The sequence below is a fragment of the Chelon labrosus genome (assembly GCF_963514085.1).
Source record: "Chelon labrosus genome assembly, chromosome: 16".
Lineage (NCBI taxonomy): Eukaryota > Metazoa > Chordata > Actinopteri > Mugiliformes > Mugilidae > Chelon > Chelon labrosus.
The window spans coordinates 6214096-6238768 of record NC_140349.1 but is presented as its reverse complement, the minus strand read 5'-3'; the positions used below and the strand labels follow the sequence as shown (position 1 = coordinate 6238768).

Here is a 24673-nt window from a genome sequence, read left to right as displayed (position 1 = left end):
TACTTAGACCAGACGCACCCACCTAGACCAGACCAGACACCCCTACCCCATAGCAATGACACTCCTTGATGGCAGCAGACATCCCCAGCAGGATGCAACTTTAGGAGTAACTCAAAAAATCATGAAGAACAGCACAAGGTGTTGACCTGGCCTCCAAATTCACTGGATCCCAAACTGATCAAGTATCTGTGGGATGATCCACAGAGGCCCCGCCCCCCAAAGGCCCCTCACTAGCAACATCCTGTCGCCAGACACCACAGGACACCCTCAAGGCCCATGTCCATTCTCTGATGAGTCACAACTGTTTTGGAGACAAAAGGGAGACCTACACAATATTAGATTGGTGGTCATAATGTTATGCCTGGTTTTTGCAGTTTAAAGTGTCAAATTGATGCATAGTTAACAGCGTGGCTGCTCTGTCTCTTAGCTGCCCCATCTTCAGTTTTGAATTAGCTGGGTACTGTAGTGTAGGAGGAGTCAGGCACTTCCAAGATGGCGGCCGCCAGAGACACCGCACTGAGCTTCAAAGTTCCCCTCAAGAAATCGTTTAGAATACTTCTCTAAGGGTTCATCCATCTTTATACACAGTCAGTGAATGTAACACTGGTATGCCAGAAGAATAAACACAGAAGCCTCGTCTGCCTCTCTGTACACACAATGAGAATGATTGTTTTCCTGTGTTTGCAGAACTCGATCCTCGTTGAAATCCCTCCCTACCGAAACCAGAGACTCTCCACTCCGGTCCACGTCAACTTCTACGTCTGCAACGGCAAGAGGAAACGGAGCCAGTACCAGCGCTTCACCTACGTCCCTGCCAGCGGTAAAGGCTTCAAGTTACTACTTACATAAGACTTTAGTTGGCGTTTAAGTGCAAGCTGCAACAAAAAGACATTTTCGTACATGATCGTGGTTAGAAATAAGATCTGACATGTGAAGTCTGCAGCATAGCCAGTGTTGTGGATCATAAATAATCCTATTGCTTTGGTTAATGGCCCATAAAACGCAGCTTTCTCTAGTCTGGTGTGAACCCAAACAACTTTCACCAGCAAAACCTAAGAGACGAGCAGTCAAAGCAGTTTCTGTCGCAAAATAATAATAATAAAAATGAAAAAAAATACCCCTTCCATTAATCTCCGACTTGCAGGCTCATTTTTTATTTATTTTTTCTTTCTCGTCAGCACTTCGCTACCGTTAGTCTGCTTTCTGGCTTCCTCGTCCCAGACTAATTAGAAACATTTTACATCTGAAGACGAGAACAAACAGTTTGTATTCCCCCTTGTCTGGTGGTTTGCGAGGGAGGAACAAAGCAACGCTATTATTCCTCCATTGTAAAAAAAAAAGAAAAAAGAAAGAAATCCATAAAATCTGTTCTTTTCCATACCTGTAGCCGCGTCAACGCTGCAGCGACTGGACACACAAGGGGAAGGGGGGGAGGGAAAAAAAGAAGGTGGCATGGGAAAAGCATGTTATTTGAATAGAGGAGCCATTGCCAAGCTAAATATAAACACTGACCCACCGACTGAAATGTAAAAACCACTGCTAATTGCTCTCTGGGCTTGGAGCGAAAATCCAGTGGGTGGTTCAAAGCTGTGATTCAGCCGAACTGGCCCGGCCCTGTACGTGGGCGACGGAGTGCCCCGCTGTGAAAGTGGAGCATTGTCTACGGGACGCGGAGTTTAAGGGAGCGGGCGGAGTGGGGGGGGGGGTGAGTGTCCTGTAAAGGGCGAAGGCTATTAAGGCGATGGTAGGATCTTCAAGAGTTCAGGGAGAGCGGAGAATCACTGAGAGAGAGTTTCAAACAAATGCGGACGGACGTGGGTGGAAAGAAACTCTCAGTTCTTCAAAAGTGAGACGTAAATAAATCTCGCTTTTTTTCCGACGGGTTAAAAAAAAACTTTTTCGCTTTATTTTCTGCAGCAACAGGTGTTGTAACAGGTTTATTTTAAGACATGCACTGTGTTTCACTCCGGAAGCACAAAAGCAGAGTGGGGTGGGGGCGGAGAGGGAGGGGGACTCTGTTGTGGCACGACAAACATTTGCACTTCTTCTCCTCTTTTCTGTGTCTGTGCATCACACACTTCCTCCAAACAAGCCCCAAAAATAGGTGTGCATCTGCTATTTTAGTCCTGTGGTCGGTGTCACCGGCTCATCACTGTTCCTCTTGTGCAGTTGTTGACAGCGGAGGCTTCAGCGAAGTGTGACGCTTCCTTGTTTCACTGCTTCTGTTTTGCACCAGGTTTGAAATACATATATATATTATCTGAATAGTAATAATAATAATAAAAAAAAGATGCAGATGAAGAACTAAACACCAGTGGAAAATCATGAAAGTGCAACAAATAGAATTAGAGAAAATGGCGTGACGTGTCCCGCCGTTTCGTTGGCGTCTGTCGTCCTAGTTTTTGCGATGTGCCGCCAATCTGACCCTGGAAAAGAGCCCTCTGATTGGCCGATCAGCTCAGAGAACCAGTGCACGAGAAGGTGAACAGAGGCCCCACAGAAGGCTCTTCTTGTTTTCCACCTTTATCTCTTCTGAACATTCAAATATACAAATGATTCCACAACAACACGACCGTCCAGATATAAACCGTAGACCAACTCCCAGCGCTAATAATAGCGCTTCCTGTTTCCCCCGTTACAATGACGGATACAGACTACTGCCACCTGTTGCCATGTACCGTCTGGCCATTGGCTGTTGGTATTTGTGGTGCGTTCAAGTGCAGCTTTTTGGAGCGGGCATTCGTCAACCTTCATTGCCGCTAGTTCTTTGAGGTTGGTTTGGTTTATCGGGCTTTAAGGGCCGATAGTCTCCCAGGAATAGCTCTTCTGGTTTCCCATTTTGAATGACAAATATATACTACTACTACTACTAGTACTATATATAATACTACTGCTGTTTGTTGGTATGAAGAATTGATTCCTTTCAGGCATAACATTATGACCACCTTCCTAATATTGTGTAGGTCTCCCTTGTGCCTCCAAAACAGTTGTGACTCATCAGAGAATGGACATGGGCCTTCTGAGGGTGTCCTGTGGTGTCTGGTAACACAATGTTGTTAGTGGGGGGGGCTTTGAGGGGAGGGGCCTCTGTGGATCATCCCACAGATACTTGATCAGTTTGGGATCTAGCGAATTTGAAGGCCAGGTCAACACCTTGTGCTGTTCTTTTTGAGTTGTTCCTAAAGCGTTATTGTGTGCTGCATCCTGCTGGGGATGGCTGCTGCCATCAAGGAGTGTCATTGCTATGGGGTGGGGGTGCCTGGTCTGGTCTAGGTGGGTGCTACATGTCTAAGTAACATCCACACCAATGAATGCCAGGTTCAAACGTTTCCCAGCAGAACATTGAATTGTCACAAGATGGTCGATGTTATTTACTTCTCCCGTCAGTGGTTTTAATGTTGTGGCTGATTGGTGCATGTACTATCTGGCCACGGGCTGCAGTCATTGTGGTGCGTTCAAGTCGATGTCATAATTTACTAGTTCGGCTCGATGCTCTAATCTAAAACAGCTTCAGCCTGAAGAAAAGAAGGAACCGATCCAGTGAAGTGCTGCAGTGATGGAGCTCAGGGTCAGAGCCGTGCTGTCGTTCGCTTGTATCTGGTTGTATAAGACTGATGTCGTGTCACAAGCTGCGGCTGATTAACGGCCCACATTTGAAAACTCGGTGTCCAACATGTTTTTGCGCTGGAATCCGGCTGAACGGCCAAGACCACAGCGGCTGAGAACAAGTCCCGTCTCATTTCGGCTCCTCACTTACACGATCAACGCGAGCCTCAATAAAAACCCCTTTTGTTTCTCCGTCCACTCTCCGTTAATGTCCTCAATGAGCCAGCGGTAATTTATTTAAAATCAGTAAAGTTCATCTTTCATATCTCACATTTGGACGATGTTTGCAGGATCCAAAGAAAACAGGCCTTTTATTCTCGAAGCAGCCAGACTTTTCTCGTGTTGATGAGTCATCCCTCTTTTTTTTTTCTACTTTTGTGAATATGTTCAGTAGGGTGGGGGTGCTCGGGCCAGAACACAGAGACTCATTGATGAGAGTGTTTGTTTGGCAGTGGGTATCCTAGCCACAAACCCACTCACTCACTCATACTTGCAGGACGGTCGGAATATGTGTTTACTCATTTAGCTTTTCCTTCTTCTGTTTTCCTTCCTTTCCTCGTCAGTTCCAACAATAAAGACGGAGCCGCGGGACGACTTCGACGCCCCTCTGGTGTGCTCCCAGCATGGCCCCGCCGTGTCCCTGCACCCAAAGCCGTACTACCACTCGCAGGCCATGACCCCGATGATGCCCTCTGACCTCAGGTCGTGTGTCGTCGGCGGGGCGTACTCTGTCGGCCAGCAGAGACTTGTAGCGAAGCCCTCCTCGCTGACCTCCTCTTCCTCTCCAAGCACCAGCCCCAAACTCCACGATCTCTCCCCGCCGCCCTTCTCCAAGTGCCTAGCCGCCGGCCCGGGGCCGCAGTCGCCAGTCCCGCACGTCTCCATCATCCAGGAGACTCCGGGGCGCTACCAGCCGCCCAACCTCTACCCGCCCAGCAGCGCCTCCTCCTCCCCGACCTCGCAGCCGTCCACCCCGACCGACGCCCCCTTCTCCCCGGCCCACTGCATGACGCCGGGCCAGCCGGTCAGCGGCAGCGCCAGCCCCGGGGCGCCCCAGCAGCACCCCAAGGCGCCGGAGAGGGGTCGCCCCTCTCTGCAGGAGGACGGGAGCCCCACGACGCTGGCCGTCAGCATCAAACAAGAACCGCAAGAGCTGGACCAGATGTACCTCGATGATGGTGAGGAGAAAATTTGTATGGTTTCGAATACATTCATTCATTTTCTGGAGCCTTGCTGCAGGTCTCCAGTCTATCTCAGGGCTAACACAGAGAGACAGACAACCATTCACACTCACACCATTTAGAATCACCAATGAACCTAACCAGCATGTCTTTGGACGGTGGGAGGAAGCTGGAGAACCTGGAGAGAACCCACGCAGACACAGGGAGAACATGCAAACTCCACACAGAAAGCCCCCAGTCAGTTATTTCCACGTTTTGCCTTCTTTCCGTGCACATTTCACGTAGCTTAGCTTAGCACAAAGACTGGAAACAGCTGGAAACAGCTAGCCTGGCTCTCTCCGGACTCAGTAAACTCATGCACATGATAAAAAATATCAAACGTGGCGTATTTAAACCCTTGTTGTGCAACTTTGCTTACACGTCTCTGGTACTGTTTGTGTCAGTTACGGGCCACTGTAGGAGGCGTTGATAGACGTTGGGAGTGATGATACAGTGCACCTGTGTTTACCGCCGCTGTTGCAATCCCTGCTTTGCTTAGAGTCGTGAAAAGCGTCGTTGTAGTATTTAAACTCTGGATGAAGCTGCTCAAGGAGAAAGTAAAAAGGCATTTTCTCTCGCGGCCGCATCTTTTATTTGTGTCGGAGCGAGCAAGAGCTTCATGATCTCACTGCTCTGGACCTTCTGCGCTCACCGCAGAGGTTTCGGGGCGGCTGTGTGCTCTGCGTTGCGGTGATTTGAAATAAATTGGATGTAAATGATGCTCCCCCGAGGGCGAGAGAGAGAGAAAAAGAAAGCTCTCCCTCCCTCTCTCTCTCTCTCTCTCCCTCTCTGTGTGCGTCAGGTCAGTAGATGAAGAAACTCTAAGCAGCAGCTATCAGCAGCCAGAGCAGCCGCGCTTTGATCCGTCACCAGAGCTCAATCTGAACCGTCTGGCCGAGCTTCCTGACGATGGTGAGTGAGACGCTGTAGCTGTAGCCGGTGCCGCAGACTGCAGACCGTTCCCATGCCACTTCCTCTCTCCGAGCAGTCTGGGTAAATACATTAACACTTATTAATCCTGTCTGCGGCCCAGACCTAGAGATTGGCAATTAACGTCCCAAAAGAGTGCCACCGCTCCTCTCGTCTCTTCAGGGTTTAAATCAGGTGTCGCCCGTGAAACTATTTAAGTAGGTTACCGGCGCTGTAATGCATATTCCTGAGGAGCTGTTGCACTTGTTTTCATTGGCACAACGGAGGAGATTTTACTAAACATTCCTGACTTAATGCAGCTTCTCACTTCATTAAAAACCTCTGGCACAGTCTGATGGGACTTTACGGCCTCGCTCAGGTGCGCTGTTACCGTAATTCCTCGTCGAGCGCGCTCGTTAAAGCTCAGACAATCTGCGCCGTTACTGCAAATGACTGCGACAGTGTGACTTAATAAAAAGGAGTAGGAATAAAAAGAGGAGTTTAATTGGGAAGATCCCATTGAGATCAAGGGAGTTCTGACACAATATTACAGACAAATAAAAGAAAAATGCTAAAAACAAGTGCACACGGACACCAGTTGCGTATCTGAGACTAGCCGTGACGCTAACCATCTCTGAACTATTAATTAAAATACGTCTGTGTGCTGCTTTTGTTGCGTAAGGATCCGTTCCCAGAAGCCAAGCCTCAATCTTTGCCATTTTCTTTTTATTTAATATAGCGTAATTTAATTTAATTTCACAGCAGTTTAGCCACTTATCCATTTAACCAGCCACAGTGTACTTCATTTATAAATGAAAGTGGCACAGGTGGTTTTCATCTCCCTCGTTGAATCATTCAATTAATAGCCATTTTTTTTGTCTTTTTACTCCTGTTTGCACAGCCCTCTAATATTCATCAGGATCCCTCTCTGTTACACTTTTTATTTCTTCTCCACGCCGTCCCCAGAGTGGTTACAAACATGTCTGCTCATGGAAAGTCTGAACCGTGCCGTCTGGCCCTGAGCCGGAGCTGCAGGATTTGTCTGCAGGGTGCATGCTTGAAAAACACAGCCGCTGCCGCTGCTGCTGCTTCTGCTTCTGCTGCTGTTGCCGCGGGACGGTGGAGGCCGGCCACGCTGCCATAAAACTTACTGACTGGAGAGGCTTGCACGCTTTCCCTTGGCTCGGGCCGAATCTGGAAGAGGCGGTGAAAGCCATACGTTACACTGTACAGTAGTGCGCTCGAGACGTTTGTCGGCGGTGAGGTAACATGTGAAGTCAGATCCCAGCCAAGGCGTTGTGAAATGCATTTTTTATGCCGTGTTGCGGCCTTGTTAGTGTCAGAGCGCGACGATTGACGACCAGAGGCTTTAGATCAGGGGTGTCAAAGTCATTTTAGCTCCAGTAAGATAATAACCTCCAGATTTTTTTTCCATTTGTTTTAGTGCAAAGAAGAACAAGTACATTAGGAGAATGTTTACATTTAATAAACTGTCCTTCAAAAAAAATGGAATTTCTTAAGAAAAATAAGTGCAATCTGGGCCCGTTGCTGTCTGATGTTTAGTCCTGGGTCTCAGTGTTGAGTTCTGTCCATGTCTGTTATAAAAAAACAGTGGACATATTACTTATAGCAGTTATTTTCCTTGCAGACTTCACAGGGCCAGATTTGACCCTCTGGTGGGCCGCTTTTGGCCCCGCGGGCCGCATGTTTGACACCTATGCTTTAGAGAATCTGTTTGATTTTAAAGATGCAGCGTCACACGTGCTGTTGTTTTTACGGTCGGGAGGGATTATCAGCTTTTTGTTTTCATTAATAAAGCGCTCGGAGGAGTGGATAATACTGCTTTATTGCGTATTCATCAACATCCACCTCTGGTGTGTGTGTTATGCACTGCCAGTTATTAATGCACTGCTATATACAAGTCCTGCATGTTGTGGCGCAGTGCAACAGCCCAGCAATAACATAATGACCTAACTTGTACGTTACAGCTCAAATGACGCATTTTAATAAATAACGACAGATTCTAGCTTTTATTAACAGAGGTTGAGATGGATTAGCATTTGAGTATTTGACAAATTCAACTTTACGATGGTGTAAAATGAAAAGCTTACGCCTTTCTTTTATTATCACAGTCCATCCAAGTGCCGTAGCCACTCCTCCGATTATTCTTGAGGCATTTCAGTCACAGGCGCAGACGTCAGCCCGACGGTGGCGCGATGGAGAGTCAGCGTCTGCACGAGTCAGCGTCCAGTAGCTGTCGAGTTATTTGAGTCTGAACCGAAGCTGACCGACAGACCTGGATTCCTGCACGCGTGGCTAAAGATGACTTCATAGTTAACAGCGTTCTCTGTTCCAAGTGTTGACAACAGAAGTAGTACATTTCACAGAGGTCACATCCATTACAGGGCTCTTCTGTTTCTCTGGTTTCTGGTTTCTCTTCATCTCTGATTCTGTTTTCTTAAGTTTCCACTGTGCCATTGTTCAGACATTTACTTCTTTTTCTAAAAAAATAATACCTGGGGTTTTTTAAAAAAGCTGGCAGAATCTGTGGTGAACTCCAGAACCGCTCTGTGGGACTGACTTGCAGTAACCCAGTAGGAGCCTCATGACGCGGGCCAAGAACATCTCATGGCTTGTGGCCTGGGTTTTGACGTGGCAGTAAACTGTGGTGTTTTCTGCCCCCTCTCTCTCATTGTCTCGCGGCGGTTTTATTTCGCCGTTGAATTTCTCAACCGCCCAGAGTCGGGTTCCTCCGCGGCATTGTGTCACTGCGGGGCCCCCGGATCCCGCGTCTCAACCCTTAATGAGGCGAACAGTGCTGACCCTGCTAATTGTCTGGGAGTTCCTCGTTTGTTGGGGGGTTTCCTGGTCGGAGAGCTCGGCTGTATCAGTCGCCTCCAGCTGCCGTCGGCCCGCATGGGACAGGAAACCAGTTCCTGGATTACTTCATAACGCGCCCCACCTTCTCTGCTCTTGAATAACTGCAGCGTTGGACACACATGAGCTCGGTAAACGCTGCAGGGTCTTGTGTTATATGAATTATTTGTCTCTAAAGTCCATGCATGACGAGATAATGCACTAAGGTGTCACTATTTTAAGTCTAGACCTTGAAAACATCAATAAGAAAAGAAATTAAATTAAATGACAAACTCTACATGCTCAGTGCTAGGGGACACTCCACTGATGTGTCCACAATGTCTAAGAAAGTGTCCAGGAAGTCAACTGACCAAAATAAAAACCTTTATTTAATGACACACTTTTGCAAGATTTTGCAAAAAATTTTTCTCTCCATGCCCCTTCTGGAGCTCCGTATGTTCAGATGTGCCACAACATTATGACCACTGACAGGAGAACTAAATAACATTGACCATCTTGTGACAGTTCAATGTTCTGCTGGGAAACTTCTGGACCTGGCATTCATTGGCGTGGCTGTTACTTAGACTTGTAGCACCCACCTAGACCAGACCAGGCACCCCCACCCCATAGCAATGACACTCCTTGGTGGCAGCAGCCATCCCCAGCAGGATGCAGCCTGACACAGGCACACACACAAAAACGCTTTAGGAACAACTAAAAAAAACAAAAAAAAACATGAAGAACAACACAAGGTGTTGACCTGGCCTCCAAATTCACTAGATCCCAAACTGATCAAGTGTCTGTGGGATGATCCACAGAGGCCCCTCCCCTCAAAGGACCCCCACTAACAACATCCTGTTTCCAGACACCACAGGACACCCTCAGAAGGCCCATGTCCATTCTCTGATGAGTCCCAACTGTTTTGGAGACACAAGGGAGACCTACACAATATTAGGAAGGTGGTCATAATGTTATGGCTAACAGCTACTGCATAGACATTACTGAGGGTTTTCTCAGCAACTCTTTATTAATATCTTTTCATTTTTATTGTCACAGTACAAACAGATATTTTTGTTCTTGCAAAGTCAAGCTGAAACCACAGAGACGTTAAATTAAATAAGATATTAACGTCCCACTCGCTGTGCTTGCGGGCGCTGGCACGTTTGAAGCGCCTCTCTGTTGCTCAACGGCCTCTCTTGAGCAAATCAATGTGACCCACATGACACAGATGTCACACTGGTGCCGGCCCTATTTTTAGGACTTTGTTGTAAACGCACTTAGAGATCAATAGATTGACTTTTTTTCAATTAGATGCTCCACATCAAATGTGACGGCTCAATGAAAAGTGGGCCATGGCAACGGCCGCACAAAACAGCAACAGGCACTGAGGCCTCAGAGGCACTGAAGATGAAGTTCCCCTGCATGAGAATAAACTGAGCCCAAATGAGGTCTCTTTATAATTTTTTTGTGTGAGAGCTTTTCCAGGACACGTGGGCCACGGAGATGTGCAAGATAAAACGCCATAATTTATGATTTGATCGTTGTTGGACAACTGACGACACGGTGTCTTGATGTCCTGATTTTACTGCCGGGTGTCCTGGCTGGAGGTTGTAGCGTTGAGAGGTCGGTGTAATCACGTCCCCTTGAGGTCTGAACTCATATGAACTTGTATCCCTCTACCTCCAGATGCACAGGAGGTCAAAGCCAGATCAAATAGAGGAGAGGAGGTCAGTCGGTTCAGTCGGTGCCGGGAAGAACACACATGGCAGACTGAGGGAGGGTGGAGATGAGGTTTGACTGTTTATTTCTTCAGGTTCAAGTATGTCTTCTGGTAATCCTGGTTTCATATTCACATGACTGGTGCCTGTATGGCGTCCTGATGTTAGGAAGCATCTTGCCTCACCGTGCAAAACAGATTATTCTGATCCTGCTGTTACCATGAGAGAAATAAACACCTGATGAACCTTTAGGTGTCATTCAGCCAAGCTTCGTTCAGGGAAGAGAACTCATGGTGTTACTGAAAGATAAGGAAAGGTTTTAGCACTTTACCTGTTAAAACAAAGCCTTCTCTTAAAGGTGAACTACCGTTTGTACAACCTGGACCTTATTTCTGGCACAGAATACAATCATTTACTCACCCATATAACTTTGGTGTCATTTGGAGAGCGCCGCGTATATCCATATAGTGGGAGTGACTGGGGCACCGAAACGCAGCCTTTAAATAACACAGTATCTGCCACGAATCTCGTTCATTTCACCAACATTTTGCTTGTGCCATTAACTCTAGACTCAACGGGGAATAGCACTAGCGTATCATAACAAAATATTGGTGAAATGAACGAGTTTCGTGGCAGATAATGCGTTATTTAGAGGCTGTGTTTTGGTGCCCCAGTCACTCCCACTGTATGGATATACGCTGCGTTCTGCTGGATCTAAATATCTTCCGAACACAATGTAAAGTTTTCAGCCAACGGCCAACTGGTACATATCTTCTGTGCCTGCTTGAAAGGAAATAACTCTTCCTACCAGCAGGTGGCAGTAGTCTGTATTCGTCATTGGAAAGAGGAAACAGGAATGTGCTACTATTTGCTGGGAGGCTAGGAAGAGCTACAAACTGTTGTAGAGAGCTGGTCTCTCCTGAATCATCCTAACCAGTTGGTCTACAGTCAAATATACGGCCCACGGACCCAAAACCAGCCTGCCAGAGGGTCTAAACTGTCCCATGGCATGAATTTACTTTCATGCTAGTTAAGACATTAACTGCATATTTTTCAATAAAAGTAACCGCTGTTTCTAATTTGTCCACTCTTTTAGTAAGAGTAGCGGATGTGGAGGGTGTCCTGTGGTGTCTGGTAACAGGATGTTGTTAGTGGGGGCCAGACACTTGATCAGTTTGGGATCTAGTGAATTTGGAGGCCAGGTCAACACCTTGTGCTGTTCTTGAGTTGTTCCTAAAGCTGCATCCTGCTGGGGATGGCTGCTGCCATCAAGGAGTGTCATTGCTATGGGGTGGGGGTGTCTGGTCTGGTCTAGGTGGGTGCTACATGTCTAAGTAACATCCACATGAATGAATGAATGAAGGCCAGGTCCAAAAGTTTCCCAGCAGTACACTGTATTGTCACAAGATGGTCAGTGTTACTCCCTTTACCTGCCAGTGGTTTTAATGTTATGCCTGATCGGTGTATGTAATATAATATATAAGCGTCAGAGGGGCAAAAATATGGAAACCCTATGGTGCTTTAATTGTGTTGGGAGGTGGGGAGGCTGTCTTTTTTTTCTCGCATCCTCCAGAGGAAGCGATTTACAGCACCTCGGTATAAATACGCTCCTGCCTTGACGAGTTTCCTCCACAAAGACACGCTGCTGTGAACCTCAGCCTCATAGTCGCATAATAGTTTCAATGTGTCCATGTGTTTCTGTGACACACTCGTGATAAAGCTGCTGGACCGTAGACATCAGGGCTCTCAAGAGACTCCTCTGTTCCTTTATTAATAGCAGTCAATCAGCCATCCGCCGCTCTGCGACTCTGTAAACAGCTTCAGTCGCAGTTCAGGTGCTGTTCCGACTTCCTCCTTCTATTCACCTTGAGGTGGCGACGACACGCTCACATTGTTTTTCTTTCACCATGGCAGCCGCTTGTTTCGTGTCTGCAGATATTTTTGTGTCTGAATTCTCTCTAGGCGTGTCACCTTTCTGACAGGAAGTGAGTGGTACTTCTGGTAGGAAGCCACCTTACCAGGGTCTGTGATGGAAATAGATGTTTTTAAGAGACATCGACTTCCATTGTGTGCAGGGGAATCACGGGTTTCCAGAAGGGTCGAGGGAGGAATTCCCTGGCTCCGTTTCTCGAGGACGGCTCCGGAGGTGTTCCCTCTTCCCCCTCTCACATTTCTTATCCTCGTGAGAGAGGCCTAAACTGAGAGGATGATTTTAAAAAAAGCAGATTAAAGAAACTGTGGAGACTATTTCTTCAAAGATAAAAATGGTAAAAAAAAAAAGAAAGAAAGAAGCAGTCATTGACCTTAACTAACAGGAGGAGGGGGGGCAAATGACTGATTCATCCTTTAGCTTCGGTCGGCCTACGTAGCTGCTCTCGGATCACCCCACACCGTCAGTACACAGCTGATAAAAGCAGATAAACAAGTGCACCTGGATCCTTTTGAGACAGCAGGAAGGTTGCGTCATCTCTCTTGATAAAAAAATGTCTGGGGATCTTGGATATAAAGTGATTCTATTAGGTCGACTCAGAGGAAACAACAGCTTCTATGCGGCCCAGAGAGTTTTACTCACCTTCGAAACTGCTCTAATAAATACTTTAATATGCGTAATATGAAACGAATTAGATCATTGTAGAAAGGAAAAATAAAAACTCAGCTGTGGGGAGTGCCTCCGCCTCGTTCAGATTATTTATTTACTCATTATTTATTTATTTGGTTCTCGTTTGAGCTAGCAGCTGTTTTGAGTCAAACATCTGACGCTAGGTTCAGACTACAGGAGTTTTGGGTTAATTTTTACCCAAACTGATCCCTCCTTCGCTCGGTACCGAGTTTCAGCCCGAGATTATCAGAAGCAGACACATCTCACTATCCAGAATCATTTGAAACACATTTAGGATTTAAAATAAATCTCGATGATTACTACGTCTTGTTCAGTCACAGTGTCCATTGAGAGAAATGAGTCTACAGATACTAGCCCTTCATGCTAACGTTAGCTAACATGCTACAGTGGACAGATATTAAAACTGACTAAAATGATACTAGCTTAACCTTCTTCTGTTTTCTTTTTTGTTTTTTTGTTTTTGCAAAATATTACAAAGTTAAAGCAATTTCTTCTTCTTGTGTTTTGATTGGTGGTTGATGGACCAGATTCCAGGTGCATTACCGCCACCTACTGGACCGGAGTGTCAATCAGTTGAAGTTTTGATTTCAAAACTCAACATCAGTTTAAAGGGGAATTACCGTTTTTTACGACCTGGACCTTATTTCTGGCATAAAATACGATCGTTTACTCACCCATGTAACTTTGGTGTCATTTGGAGTCATTCGGGAGATATTTAGATCCGCGTATATCCATATAGTGGGAGTGACTGGGGCACTGAAACGCAATCTAAATAACGCATTATCTGCCGTGAAACTCGTTCATTTAACCAATATTTTGTTAATGTACGCTAGTGCTATTTCCTGTTGAGTCTCGAGTTACCTGTTATCATCAGGATGATGTCTTCTGACCTGGATGATGTCATCTCTGAGCGCAATTAATTACAGGTCAACAAGCCGACCTGTAAGTCGCCTATAATTAACAGGTAACTCCAGACTCAACAGGGAATAGCACTAGTGTGTCATAACAAAATATTGGTGAAATGAACGAGTTTTGCGGCAGATAATGCGTTGTTTAGAAGCTGTGTTTCGGTGCCCCAGTCACTCCCACTATGTGGATATACGCAGATCTAAATATCTCCCGAAAGACTACAAATTACACCAATGTTATATGGGTGAGTAAACGATCGTATTTTATGCCAGAAATAAGGTCCAGGTTGTAAAAAACGGTAATTCCCCTTTAACCAACGATTGTGGATCTTTTGCAGATAAAAGCCGAGCCACAAGGAAAGTCTATACTGGCCTTGTATTTGTCAAGTGACCGGAAATCCAAAGTTCTGTGTGTGCAGTTGCTATTTTTTTTTAATTATTTGTTAAGATTTAACACTAAATATTCATAGTTAAACGAGCTACAGTCAAATATTAAGTTTAGAGTGAAGCTGTGTGCGTTTTGTCAAGCTTTGATTAACGTCGTCTTGGCACCGCATGTCGATGACTCACCGGCTGTCAGCAGGTTTAGACTTTAAGATTTCTAAATTGTGATTTATGAATGGAAATATGCCGTTATTCATCAGAGTCCTGCACAACTATGAGAAAGAAACGCAACTTTTAGGGTATTTAAAGTTGCTGCATGTTGCCTTCAGCTTGGTGACAGAACTACACTGAACTCCTCTTTGTCTCTCTTTTCCTTTGCAGTCAACGAGATCATCAGGAACGACCTTTCGAGCATCTCCGTCCACAGCCACGCATAGTTTCCCGTCCAGGAAACCAAAAGATTAAAAGAAAAAAAAAGAAAAAGGGAAGCACCAAACAAATCTGACACTTTGCTTTCACATGCTCGGACTACAGCATGCAAGGAAGCAGCAAGAAGGAAATGCAAAGAGAACAATTGTAAATGTATTGTCCAGACGACCAGGGTCCAACGCGTGCCTTGTTTTTTCATATATAACTCCTTTATGTAGAAGTTATCCAAGGAATAGATGACATGACTGACCTGTAAATTAAATATGTAGCAACCAAACCTGCCAACCCCCAACCTTTACAAGAAAGCTTTTAGAGGACCAAGGTTTATTTTATATGTCTGTCTTTTTTTTTCTTCTTCTTGTTGCTGCGGTTTGTAAATGAGTCAGTGCCTATGAATTATGTCATTTGTATATACAGTATGTGTAGCGCTTCGGTTTGCATATCTGGCTTCACAGAGAGACAGTTTAAAGTGCCTTTTTGACTGGAAACGAAAAACAAAACAAAACAAAACAAGAGTTCGGCTTTACATGTTCAACCTCAAAATTTTAAAGCTGAGGAAGCTTAACGGCGAGCTCTCTGAACAGTGCACAAACGTGGCGGTTGATGGCGTGAGGATGGAGTAATAGCGGCAAACTGACAAAGTTACAGAGGTTGCAGCAGCAACAGTCCTGAATGTACTGAACTGATTAAGGAGTGTTTTATTTCGTCTGCAAAAAAAAAGGGAGAATTTGTTTTTATTTCTTCTTTGTAAATCCTAGAAATGTTCAGACAGATTAATATGAATAATTAACAACCAACAATAAGCACTTAACCACTAAACATGTGGTCTCAGGTCTTGTAATTGTTCAATTAAAATTCCAGTGTGCTGGATTTAGGACAATCTGTGAGCAGAAATGGAATATGATATTATGTTCTTAGCGTTAGCCCTTCATACCTACAGAGTAGTGGTGCGTGAATCGGCTCTGACGTTGTAAATGGTTTTCTCCGATTCAGGGACTCAAACCCATCTATCGCACCATTATTTCCCAGTAGGATGGATGTAAGCATGACGATGTGGCTGAAGGATTCGTTTGAAGCAATAATCTGATAAAATAAAAAAAGGCAACAGGTATTTCCACGGAAGCCTGAGCACCGGCAAACATCTTGAATTGAAAAATTTAAATGTTGAGCACTCATACATTACTACCACGCAACAAAAGGTCCTCTTCCACTCAGTCCGCCATGTTGCATCGGTATGTTTCTATAGTAGCCCAGATCGGACAACCAAACACGGGCTTTGTTCTGGCGAGGGGAGGGGTATACATGGACTGTATATAAAGATGGACTAAGAGCGGTTTTGAGCTCAATGTGAGGTTTCTGGCCGTCGCCATCTTGGCAGTGGCAGTGCCTGACTCACGGCTAATTCACAAATGGACAAAGAAGTGGAGTATGAGTCAAGCGGGTGACATCCAATCAGACAGATAGACTGAATGTCATCTAAATGTTTGAGTTCTATAAAAATGCACACATGTATAGTTGTCGTAAAGAGGAAATTAGCCATAAAGACCCAAGTCTTATTTGTTCTGGGCCGTAAACATGTTTTTTCTGCTCTAAAGTTGGACATTTTAACATCTAACCCTATGGGGAATGACTCACTATTGGAGCCGCCCTCAAGTGGCCATTTGAGAAACTGCAGCTTTTGCCACTTCTAGGTCGTTTCATTTTGTTGCAGTCTACACCACCACCACTAGATGTCTCTAAATCCGACACACTGGCCCTTTAAGTTTTTTAATAACGTTACAAAAACTGACTTTTTTTTAAGATGTTTTAACATTTTTAAAGTCCCTTTTCTTGACTTATTTTCTAAAGATGAAGAAAACAAACTGACTTGAAAACAAAACTAGATCTTGGGAGTAAACTCTCGGCTGCAGTGGCCGTGGTTTGACTTTTATCAAAGAAGGAATCATCTCAGTTTTGACAAAGCTTGACTTTTATTACTCCCTGGAAGCTATGCAACGTGCAGGTAGAGTTAGTCTCTCAAAGAATGTAAACACCTTCACCGAGAAGCTCTCAACTAATCCAAAGAAAACTCCGCAACAGAGGACAGCAATACAAATATATACATTTTTAAGTGTTTGTTTTTGTATTTTCATATTTATTCTCTAAGCATGTGCTCCGTTTATTCGTGTTTATCTTCTATTACATGGTTACCTGCGTACTGTGGTTTATGTGCTAAGTGGTTTGCGCTCTTGAAAAACAAATCGAATGGGCTCACAACGCTTGTTCCCGGTTTTATTTGTATTTATGAGTCTTAATCTGTGTAGCTGAAGAGCATGAGATAAGCCATACGGAAATGTTTACCCAGGAGGATATTGTCAATCAGCGACTCATAACTCGGCTTTGTGATATTTTATTTGTCAATAAATATGCATTCATCTCGTTTCACCTGTCGAGTCTCTGTCTCATGGAAATACAAGTGCACATCGTCTTTAAATCAGATGAACGTGATGCAACAGCCTCGAATTGAAAACTATAACATCGCTCTGAATTCGTGTTGCTTACCGTCAAACATGCAAACAACTATTTGTGAAGCGGCTGTTCTCACGATTGATTTGAATTTTTATTAATTAATATACCCGTGGCTTTGCATGTTAGGAATCACATGCAAAGCAATTCTCACCGGTCTGCTAATTCATTTCCATATTACAGAGAAATGGATGGAGCAAACAAAATCTGCCGGGAACTGAAATGCATCAAATTCTCAGGATAAAAAAAAAAAAAAAAAAAAAAAAAAGTTTAAGGAGCTAGAAACTTGCAGAAAAAGGCTGGTGCACTTTGTTTCAGTAAAAATCTCCTTGAAGGAACGTGCTTTTTTTACCGAGGTTAGATTTTCTGAGCCAGCTGTCGAGATTAAAGCAGTGCATGGGTACTTTGTGAAGAAAAAGCTAGTTGCAAGAAGAGAACTTAAGCTTGTATTTAAAAAAATCCCTTTTCTGAAGTAGTTTTAAGAAAAAAAAGATGTAAAACAGGGGTTTGCATCTTGTTTACCTACAAATCAAAGTTTGAATCATGCCAGTTTTATTGCCCTATCAGTATGCACTCATATTTGTTCTCTGCATTCAACCCATCCACTGGCACACACTCATTGGAGCAGTGGAACTCCATGTCCTCTTCGCTAACCACGACTCCAGCGTAGCTCCCCGTGGCTACACTTAAGTGGCCGTAGATGCAGCCAGCCACACGGTGCAGTGTTTATTTTGCACCACTTGAAAGGGAGAATTCAAGATCTGTGCGTGAGGAGAGGACGCAAGCATGCACCTTCTGCAGGAGGTGAAAGTGACTCCAGGAGAAAGTGAGGTTTGATTCTGCTGTAGCATCTGAACTGACCCTGAAACAGAAATCGATCAGCGTCCATTAACCCGTCAGCAACATGCTCACACCTCCTCCACGACCTACAAATGTGTTTGATTAGAGCTTGAAACGGTTTGTTTCACAACATAAACCTTTGTCTGATCCATAACTCCAGGGAGAAATACAGTAACAGGCTGCTGCTTCAGTGCAGCTCTGGGTCACGGTGCACACTGACACCTTGTGGCGAGCAGCTTTCTGACTGAACCTCAGCACCGACCGCTTTCTGTGTCAATTTACATATGTGATCATGATTATGACACCTAAACTCCTGTCATGAAAATCATGAGCCGTGCCTCGCATCTGTCTCACGCCTATTAGGGAAATCAGGCTGCTCTCACTCGGTCGTTGATTATTCTTTCCGTGCGGCAGCTCAGCACACCTGGTAAGCACAGAGTTCGATTTGAAACGTTAAAACTATAGGATTATATTTAGAACTGACATTTTAATACATATTACAACATCTGCCTGAAGCAATGTTTGAATTTTAACAATATAATGTATTGTCTTATTATATTTACACTGAATTTGAAGTGAGATATCAACCCCATGTTATAAGAAATCCACTAAGTTTGATGTCTTGATGTCAGTATACTTTATGTTTTCATTTTTTTCAGCTAAAAATAAATTACTTATCAATTTTATTCTGATAATTGAATGCTTATTTAAATAAACTGATTCACTGGAATTGGAAATGATATAAATTATGGGTGTGCACAGATGTGTTTTTATAATCAACTGGAACAGAAACCTTTCACAATGTTGGCGTAGAGCACAGATGTCAAACATAAGGCCCATGGACCAAAAGCGGCCCACCAGAATGTCGAATCTGGCCCGCAACATGAATTTGCAAAGTGCGAAAATTGCATAGAAGACTTAAATTTTTCAATGAAAATAACCCTAATTTGTCCACTGTTTTATTGAGATAAACTGACAGAACACAACACTGAGACCCAAGACTAAACAGCAGACATCAATGTGCTCAAATTACACTTATTTTTCTTAGGAAAGATAGTTTATTAAATGAAAATATTCTCCTAAATTACTTGTTCTTCTTTGCACTAAAACAAATGGAAAAAAACTGCAGTTGTTGTTACTTATCCAGCCCGCTTGAGATCAAATTGGGTTGTTTGAGTTTGACACCCCTGCTGTAGAGCTAATGAAACACAACAGGACAACATCTGAGGCCAAGCTTTGCAGCAACAAAGAGAATATTCATGAATTTGTTCATTGAGTTTTTCAGTATTTATATGAATCATGAAATATCTAAGACCACATTTTAATCTCTATCAGCTGCTTTTCTCTGTTTTTGTTTTCTTCTCCCAGTCTGGTAGGATGGCGAGTCATTTCATCAACGCTACACTCAACTCCAGCGTGGGCCGGGTCTGCGAGTTTGGACAGAACGAAACAGTGAGCCTCGCGCTCATCGACATCCTGACTTTCCTCGTCGGCCACGTGGTGACAACCCAGCTGCTGTGGGTCATCCTCACATCCAAGAGGCCTATAGATATCCTGAACTGTAATTTAGCTTTCTTCCACAACCTCCAGTACTGGGCGGCCGTCTTGCATTTAATTTACCTGTTTGTTTTTCCAGACATCCACATGTTAATACTCAACGTGTCGCGCGTATATGCACAAATCGGAGGGCCGATGAGTTTATCTTTCATATGCATGGAGAGATACGTTGCTGTGATTCACCCCGCATCTTACTGCCTGCTGAAGAAATACAGATGCAGGGAGGTTTGTGCAGCCACAGTCTGGCTCGTGACCATTACCGCTATGTTGGTCTATATTTACTCTGCAGATAGTTTGAAAGCGTTTAAGATAGCGACACTGGTTTGGATGTTGCTCATGATTGATATCATGATGTGGTGCAGCATCAGAATCGCGTGGACGCTCAAGAAGTCGGGCCCAGGGCGGGACAAGATGCATCCCATGAAGAAGAGGGCCCTTAAAACCATCTGCGCCACGATGGCCATCACCTTGCTTTGTTACGTTCCAGTGGGTTCCCTGCAGAGGGACAAGATTCAACATGAAGATGCATACGACTGTGACATTACACCTGTGTGTTTACTCCTGTTGTCTGCAGCTAGTGTTGTGCATCCACTGTTTTACCTCTCCAACCAAGGCAAGCTGATTGTCTGCTCAGCGGGAGAAAAGAGAACCAGATGATCCTTCAGCTGAACTCTTCATTTTAATTCATTTTAAAACTGTTAAAGGGGAACTACTGTTTTTTTATGACCTGGATCTTATTTCTAGCATAAAATACGGTCATTTACTCACCCATATAACTTGTGTGTAATTTGTACTCGTTCAGGAGATAATTAGTATATCCATATAGTGGGAAAGACTGGGGCACCGAAACGCAGCCTCTAAATAACACATTATCTGCAGCAAAACTCTTTCATTTCACCAATATTTTGATCCTGGATGATGATAACAGGTACCTCCGCACTCAACAGGGAATAGCACTAGCGTATCATAACAAAATATTGATGAAATGAACCCGTTTCGCAGCAGATAATGCGTTATTTAGAGGCTGCGTCTCGGTGCCCCAGTCACTCCCACTATATGGATATACACAGATCTACTTATCTCCTGAACGAGTGCAAATTACACAAAAGTTATATGGGTGAGTAAACGGCCATATTTTATACTAGAAATAAGGTCCAGGTTGTAAAAAACAGTAGTTCCCCTTTAATTGTATCTATCATTGTTTGATTTCAGCCTTAACATATTATAGAGCAAATGTGGAATATATGCAGATAGATAGGTCTCCGTCTTTGCTGCAAGGTCTGATGGCAACAACCACTAATGTAGCTGCTTTGCATGAGGAAAATATTACATAGATGTCGGTTGCGTCATATTTTAATGTCATCTTCATTCATTCATTCATTCATCTTCTGTAACCGCTTGTCCTGTTAAGGGTCGTTGAGAGGCTGGAGCCTATTCCAGCTGTTATTGAGTGGGTGAGAGGTGGGGTACACCCTGGACAGGTCTCCAGTCCATCACAGCATATTTTAATGTATTTCGTTTATTTATTTTAATATATATATATATATATATATGAATAATACATTCATCAGTAGAGATGAAAAGAGAGGAGATTAATGTTGTACGTCTTTATGTGTAAGATCATACTTTACACAATATGATTAAAACACATGTAAATAAAAACAGTGACGGGGTCGTAGAATAATTACAGCATATAGCAAAGTTTCTAGTCGGTACATTTATAAACACAAAGCTACCTTCTCCTGAAGGTTTTTATAAAGTAAAATAAAACATCAAACATTCTTCTGTCTTTTTTTTTTTAAATGAACTTTACTTCTTTACTTACAAAACTATTTAAATGATTCATTGGTGAAGCGGTGAATCTGTGTTCTGCAGGAGATCTAATGTAAAAGTTCTATCCCCTTGGAATAAGTCTGAGCCATGCATCTTGTCGCCAGCGTGGATTTCTAAGAGGTAAATATGGATCGGATCGGATAAAGGCCTCAAACATTTGTATAACATTCTTCTTGAGAGTCTGCTTCATTCAGGGACACTTTGTGTTGCAGGGGTCTCCTGATGTGAAGTAGCTGTACACGCTGACCAGAGGAAACATGGTCACTGCTCCCAGCAGGGAGCCCAGCTGCACCACAGCTCCGCACCACACGAGGGCGCTGTGGCCCTCGTCGCGGAGGATCACCCCGATGATCACCTTCACGTAGGACAGAGTGAGAATGAAGAAGACCCAGGCCAGCACCTGAGGAGCAGAGGCAGGTGAGTGCTTCAGACATTTTTACTCCTTAAATACTATTTTTTTTTCTAACTACACAGATTCTGGATACGTTTAGTTTTAAATCTAAAGAGCACACTCACCATGACAACACCACCTGAGGAGCCATTAACCAGCAGTGGACATGGACTCAGCACGGCCATGCTCATTATGTAGGCTCCAACTCCACTGCCCACCACTGTCAGAGCGCCCATCAGCAGCAGGGATCTGGAAGCAATGTGTGAAATTATACTTTTTGAGTTGAAGTTTCAAACATGTGCATCCTGCAAAAGGTTTTATATGTGCATGTGTTAAATGTCAGAAAGGAGAAGTTAAAAAACAACCATAAAATATCTACTCTAATGGCCTTTAAGTCATTTTCATCATGCATCCTAAAACAAGAAGCAGAATAGTGCTTCATCAGACAGTGTCAACTTTTTTCTTTTTTATTGATTGATTTTTGATTGATTTTTCTCGACTTAAATCAAAAGAAATCACATTTAAAACAGTCTAATCCTAAATAATAGCCTTGTTGCAGCTACTGCAGACAGAAAATGTTGTTTACAGTCTTTTTTTCCCCAGAAATTTTATGTAATTTCAATTATTTTTTAACACTTTAGAAAAACCAGAAGCAGAACCTGAACAGACTAGTCCTAAATATCAGCCTCGTTGCAGCTACTGCAGCCAGAAAATGTCGTTTGCGGCCTTAATAAACGTCTTTGCTCTGTTCCATAAATCTAAAATCAGTTTATGTGAAGCTGCTTCAAGTGTTTAAAGTGTAAAAAAAAACTGTTGTGTCTTTTTTGTACCGATTTAAGAAATTTTGTTTTCAAGAAACTTTACGGGAAGTTTATGGAGTGTTTGCATGTTTCAAAAAGACGTTTGTTCGCTTTACTACCAATATTGCTGCAGTAATTTCTGAGTGAACCGAACGCTAAGGTCTTTACAATGTCTCCGTCTACAGCGAGCTGACCTGACTGGGAAGAACATGGCGATGAAGCAGGCCAGGGGGTTGGACACGGCGGCCAGAGTTGCCGCTAAGTGATAGGCGTTGTTGCCGTACGGCATGCAGGAGTAGGACTGCACCGAGGGGAGGACCACGTTGCTCAGCGCGTTCACCCAGCCCAGAATCACAAAGATGTAAAACACCTGCGTCCAGCTGTAAGAGCCGCTGCCGAAGCTGCTCCTGGGCTTCTGGCCTGCGGGCCTGTACAGGTCCATCATGGGCTTCTGTTCGGCCCATGTCCTGTTTCTCTGAGCTTTCTGTTTCACTCCGTTGGCGTACCTGCTGCTGGGGGGCTCCCTGGACACGGACGGATGGTAGTTCAGCAGCAGGAAGGCGACCAGACACACCAGCATCATGGCGCTGAGGAAGAAGAAAAACACCTCAGCGGAGAAGTTCGCGGGCTGATAGTGCGCCTCGAGGTCAAAGGTCGAAGCGCTGAAGGAGGAGTTGAGGGTGTAGTTCAGAGACTCTGTGCTGTTTATACAGTGGACGACCCCGACACCCTGGATCAGAGCCACCAGAGCCGGCAGCAGGCCGCTCACCCCCTCCCCGATGAAGTAGGTGGTCAGATACTGAGGCTTGAGGCGCATCATGAAGGGCAGGAAGGTGACGGAGGAGGTGCAGTCAACAGCGGCGAGGAAGAAAGTCAGAACGAGGAGCGCCACGCTGCGAGGAGCGCCCGCCACCACCACCGTCTCCTTCCAGAAGAAACCCAGCAGGAAGCTGGCCACGGTCCCCAGGCCGATGATCGCGTAGATGACGGCCGTCTCGTTCAGGACGCCCGGACGGAAGCGGTGCATCAGGGTGACGAAGAGCGGCCCGACGTTGGCCATCTGGATCAGGACGGAGAGGTACGAGGGCAGGTACCAGCCCTCTGGGATCTGAGGGACGACCAGAGGCAGCTCCACCCACAGGCCGTTGATGGAGACCCAGGAGCCCATCCCGAACAGACACGCCAACAGGTGGGTGAGAAGGGACATGGTGGGTCTTATAGATTAAGACAGGAGCTGTACATTTAATGAGACAGATTAACCCAATTAAACATCTCCATACATGTAGGAGGCTGAATCAAACTTTGGTGACACACTGACTGTTCTACTTTTATTTAACTATTGATTGGATGATAAAATGATAAATCCCAGTGTCTTTGGTGACAAGTTTTACCAAGTAGCACCATCATCAGGTCAAAATTTGAATCTTTCCCTTTGGTTTATGACAAAATTCCTGCAAAGCCTCCACAGCCCAGCAGGTGTTAGCATGCTAGCATGCTGAGATTAGATGCTAGCATGCGGAGATTAGATGCTAGCATGCTGAGATTAGATGCTACCGTGGTCCTATGCTCATAGTCACATTTAAAACGGATTTTAAAAGTCGAAGCATTTAAAAAATTAAACTAGAATTTAATGATTTGTTGTAGTAAAGTCACAAAACACAACAAACTTTAGTTTTTATCAGTCCATGCGTGCTGTTATAGTAAACTTAAAGAGGTTAGCAGCTATTAGCTAACGCAGTCCAGTGGATCTGTAGCATCTGGCCTCCAAACATGTCATTAGATTTAGTAAGAGGCCAATAATGATAATAATACAAATAAAGATTCTGACGTCTATCGATGCAAGGCAAAGAAACTTCCTCAAAGACACATCTATGGATGTTTTAACATTTTCGTAGAACCGTAATAAGAACCTAAACATCGGTCAGTGCACAGCGGGTTAGCTTAAAAAGCCAAAAACTGAAATCTGTCTACAATATTATAATTATTCAAAGTTTCCACTAATACACTGATAATCATTCACCTTTAATAAAAGTTATTTTTAAGAACACGTGGAGGAAACGATTAGAAAATTACAGATTTGTTGTTTGAAAAGATTCT

General features: G+C 44.3%; 2 protein-coding genes across 2 annotated transcripts in view; one reads left to right on the top strand and one right to left on the bottom strand.

Annotated features, from left to right (window-relative positions):
• Window positions 1-17071, top strand: part of nfatc1 (nuclear factor of activated T cells 1) — a 46676-nt gene extending 29605 nt beyond the window's left edge. Inside the window, exons 8-10 of the mRNA XM_084563434.1 lie at window positions 688-820; window positions 4170-4784; window positions 14603-17071. Coding sequence (XP_084419560.1) covers window positions 688-820; window positions 4170-4784; window positions 14603-14658 — 804 coding nt within the window. The 3' untranslated portion in view covers window positions 14659-17071. The remainder of the gene's footprint in view (window positions 1-687; window positions 821-4169; window positions 4785-14602) is intronic.
• Window positions 17072-21427: 4356 nt separating this feature from the next.
• slc52a3-2a (solute carrier family 52 member 3-2a) lies at window positions 21428-24063 on the bottom strand. Its single transcript, XM_084563604.1, has 3 exons — window positions 22771-24063; window positions 21902-22025; window positions 21428-21785 (listed from the first exon to the last, which is right to left on the bottom strand). The coding sequence occupies exons 1-3, from the start codon at window positions 23781-23783 to the stop codon at window positions 21576-21578; spliced, it is 1347 nt and encodes a 448-aa protein (XP_084419730.1). The 5' UTR covers window positions 23784-24063; the 3' UTR covers window positions 21428-21575.
• Window positions 24064-24673: the final 610 nt, after the last annotated feature.

Bases quoted from the DNA above. Each gene is read 5' to 3' on its own strand.
- slc52a3-2a (XM_084563604.1), bottom strand. From the start codon at position 23,783: ATGTCCCTTCTCACCCACCTGTTGGCGTGTCTGTTCGGGATGGGCTCC. The intron at 22,026-22,770 runs GTCAGCTCGCTG...CATTGCTTCCAG, and splicing joins GCCATGTTCTTCCCAGTCAG to ATCCCTGCTGCTGATGGGCG. The intron at 21,786-21,901 runs GTGAGTGTGCTC...TCTGCTCCTCAG, and splicing joins CCTCAGGTGGTGTTGTCATG to GTGCTGGCCTGGGTCTTCTT.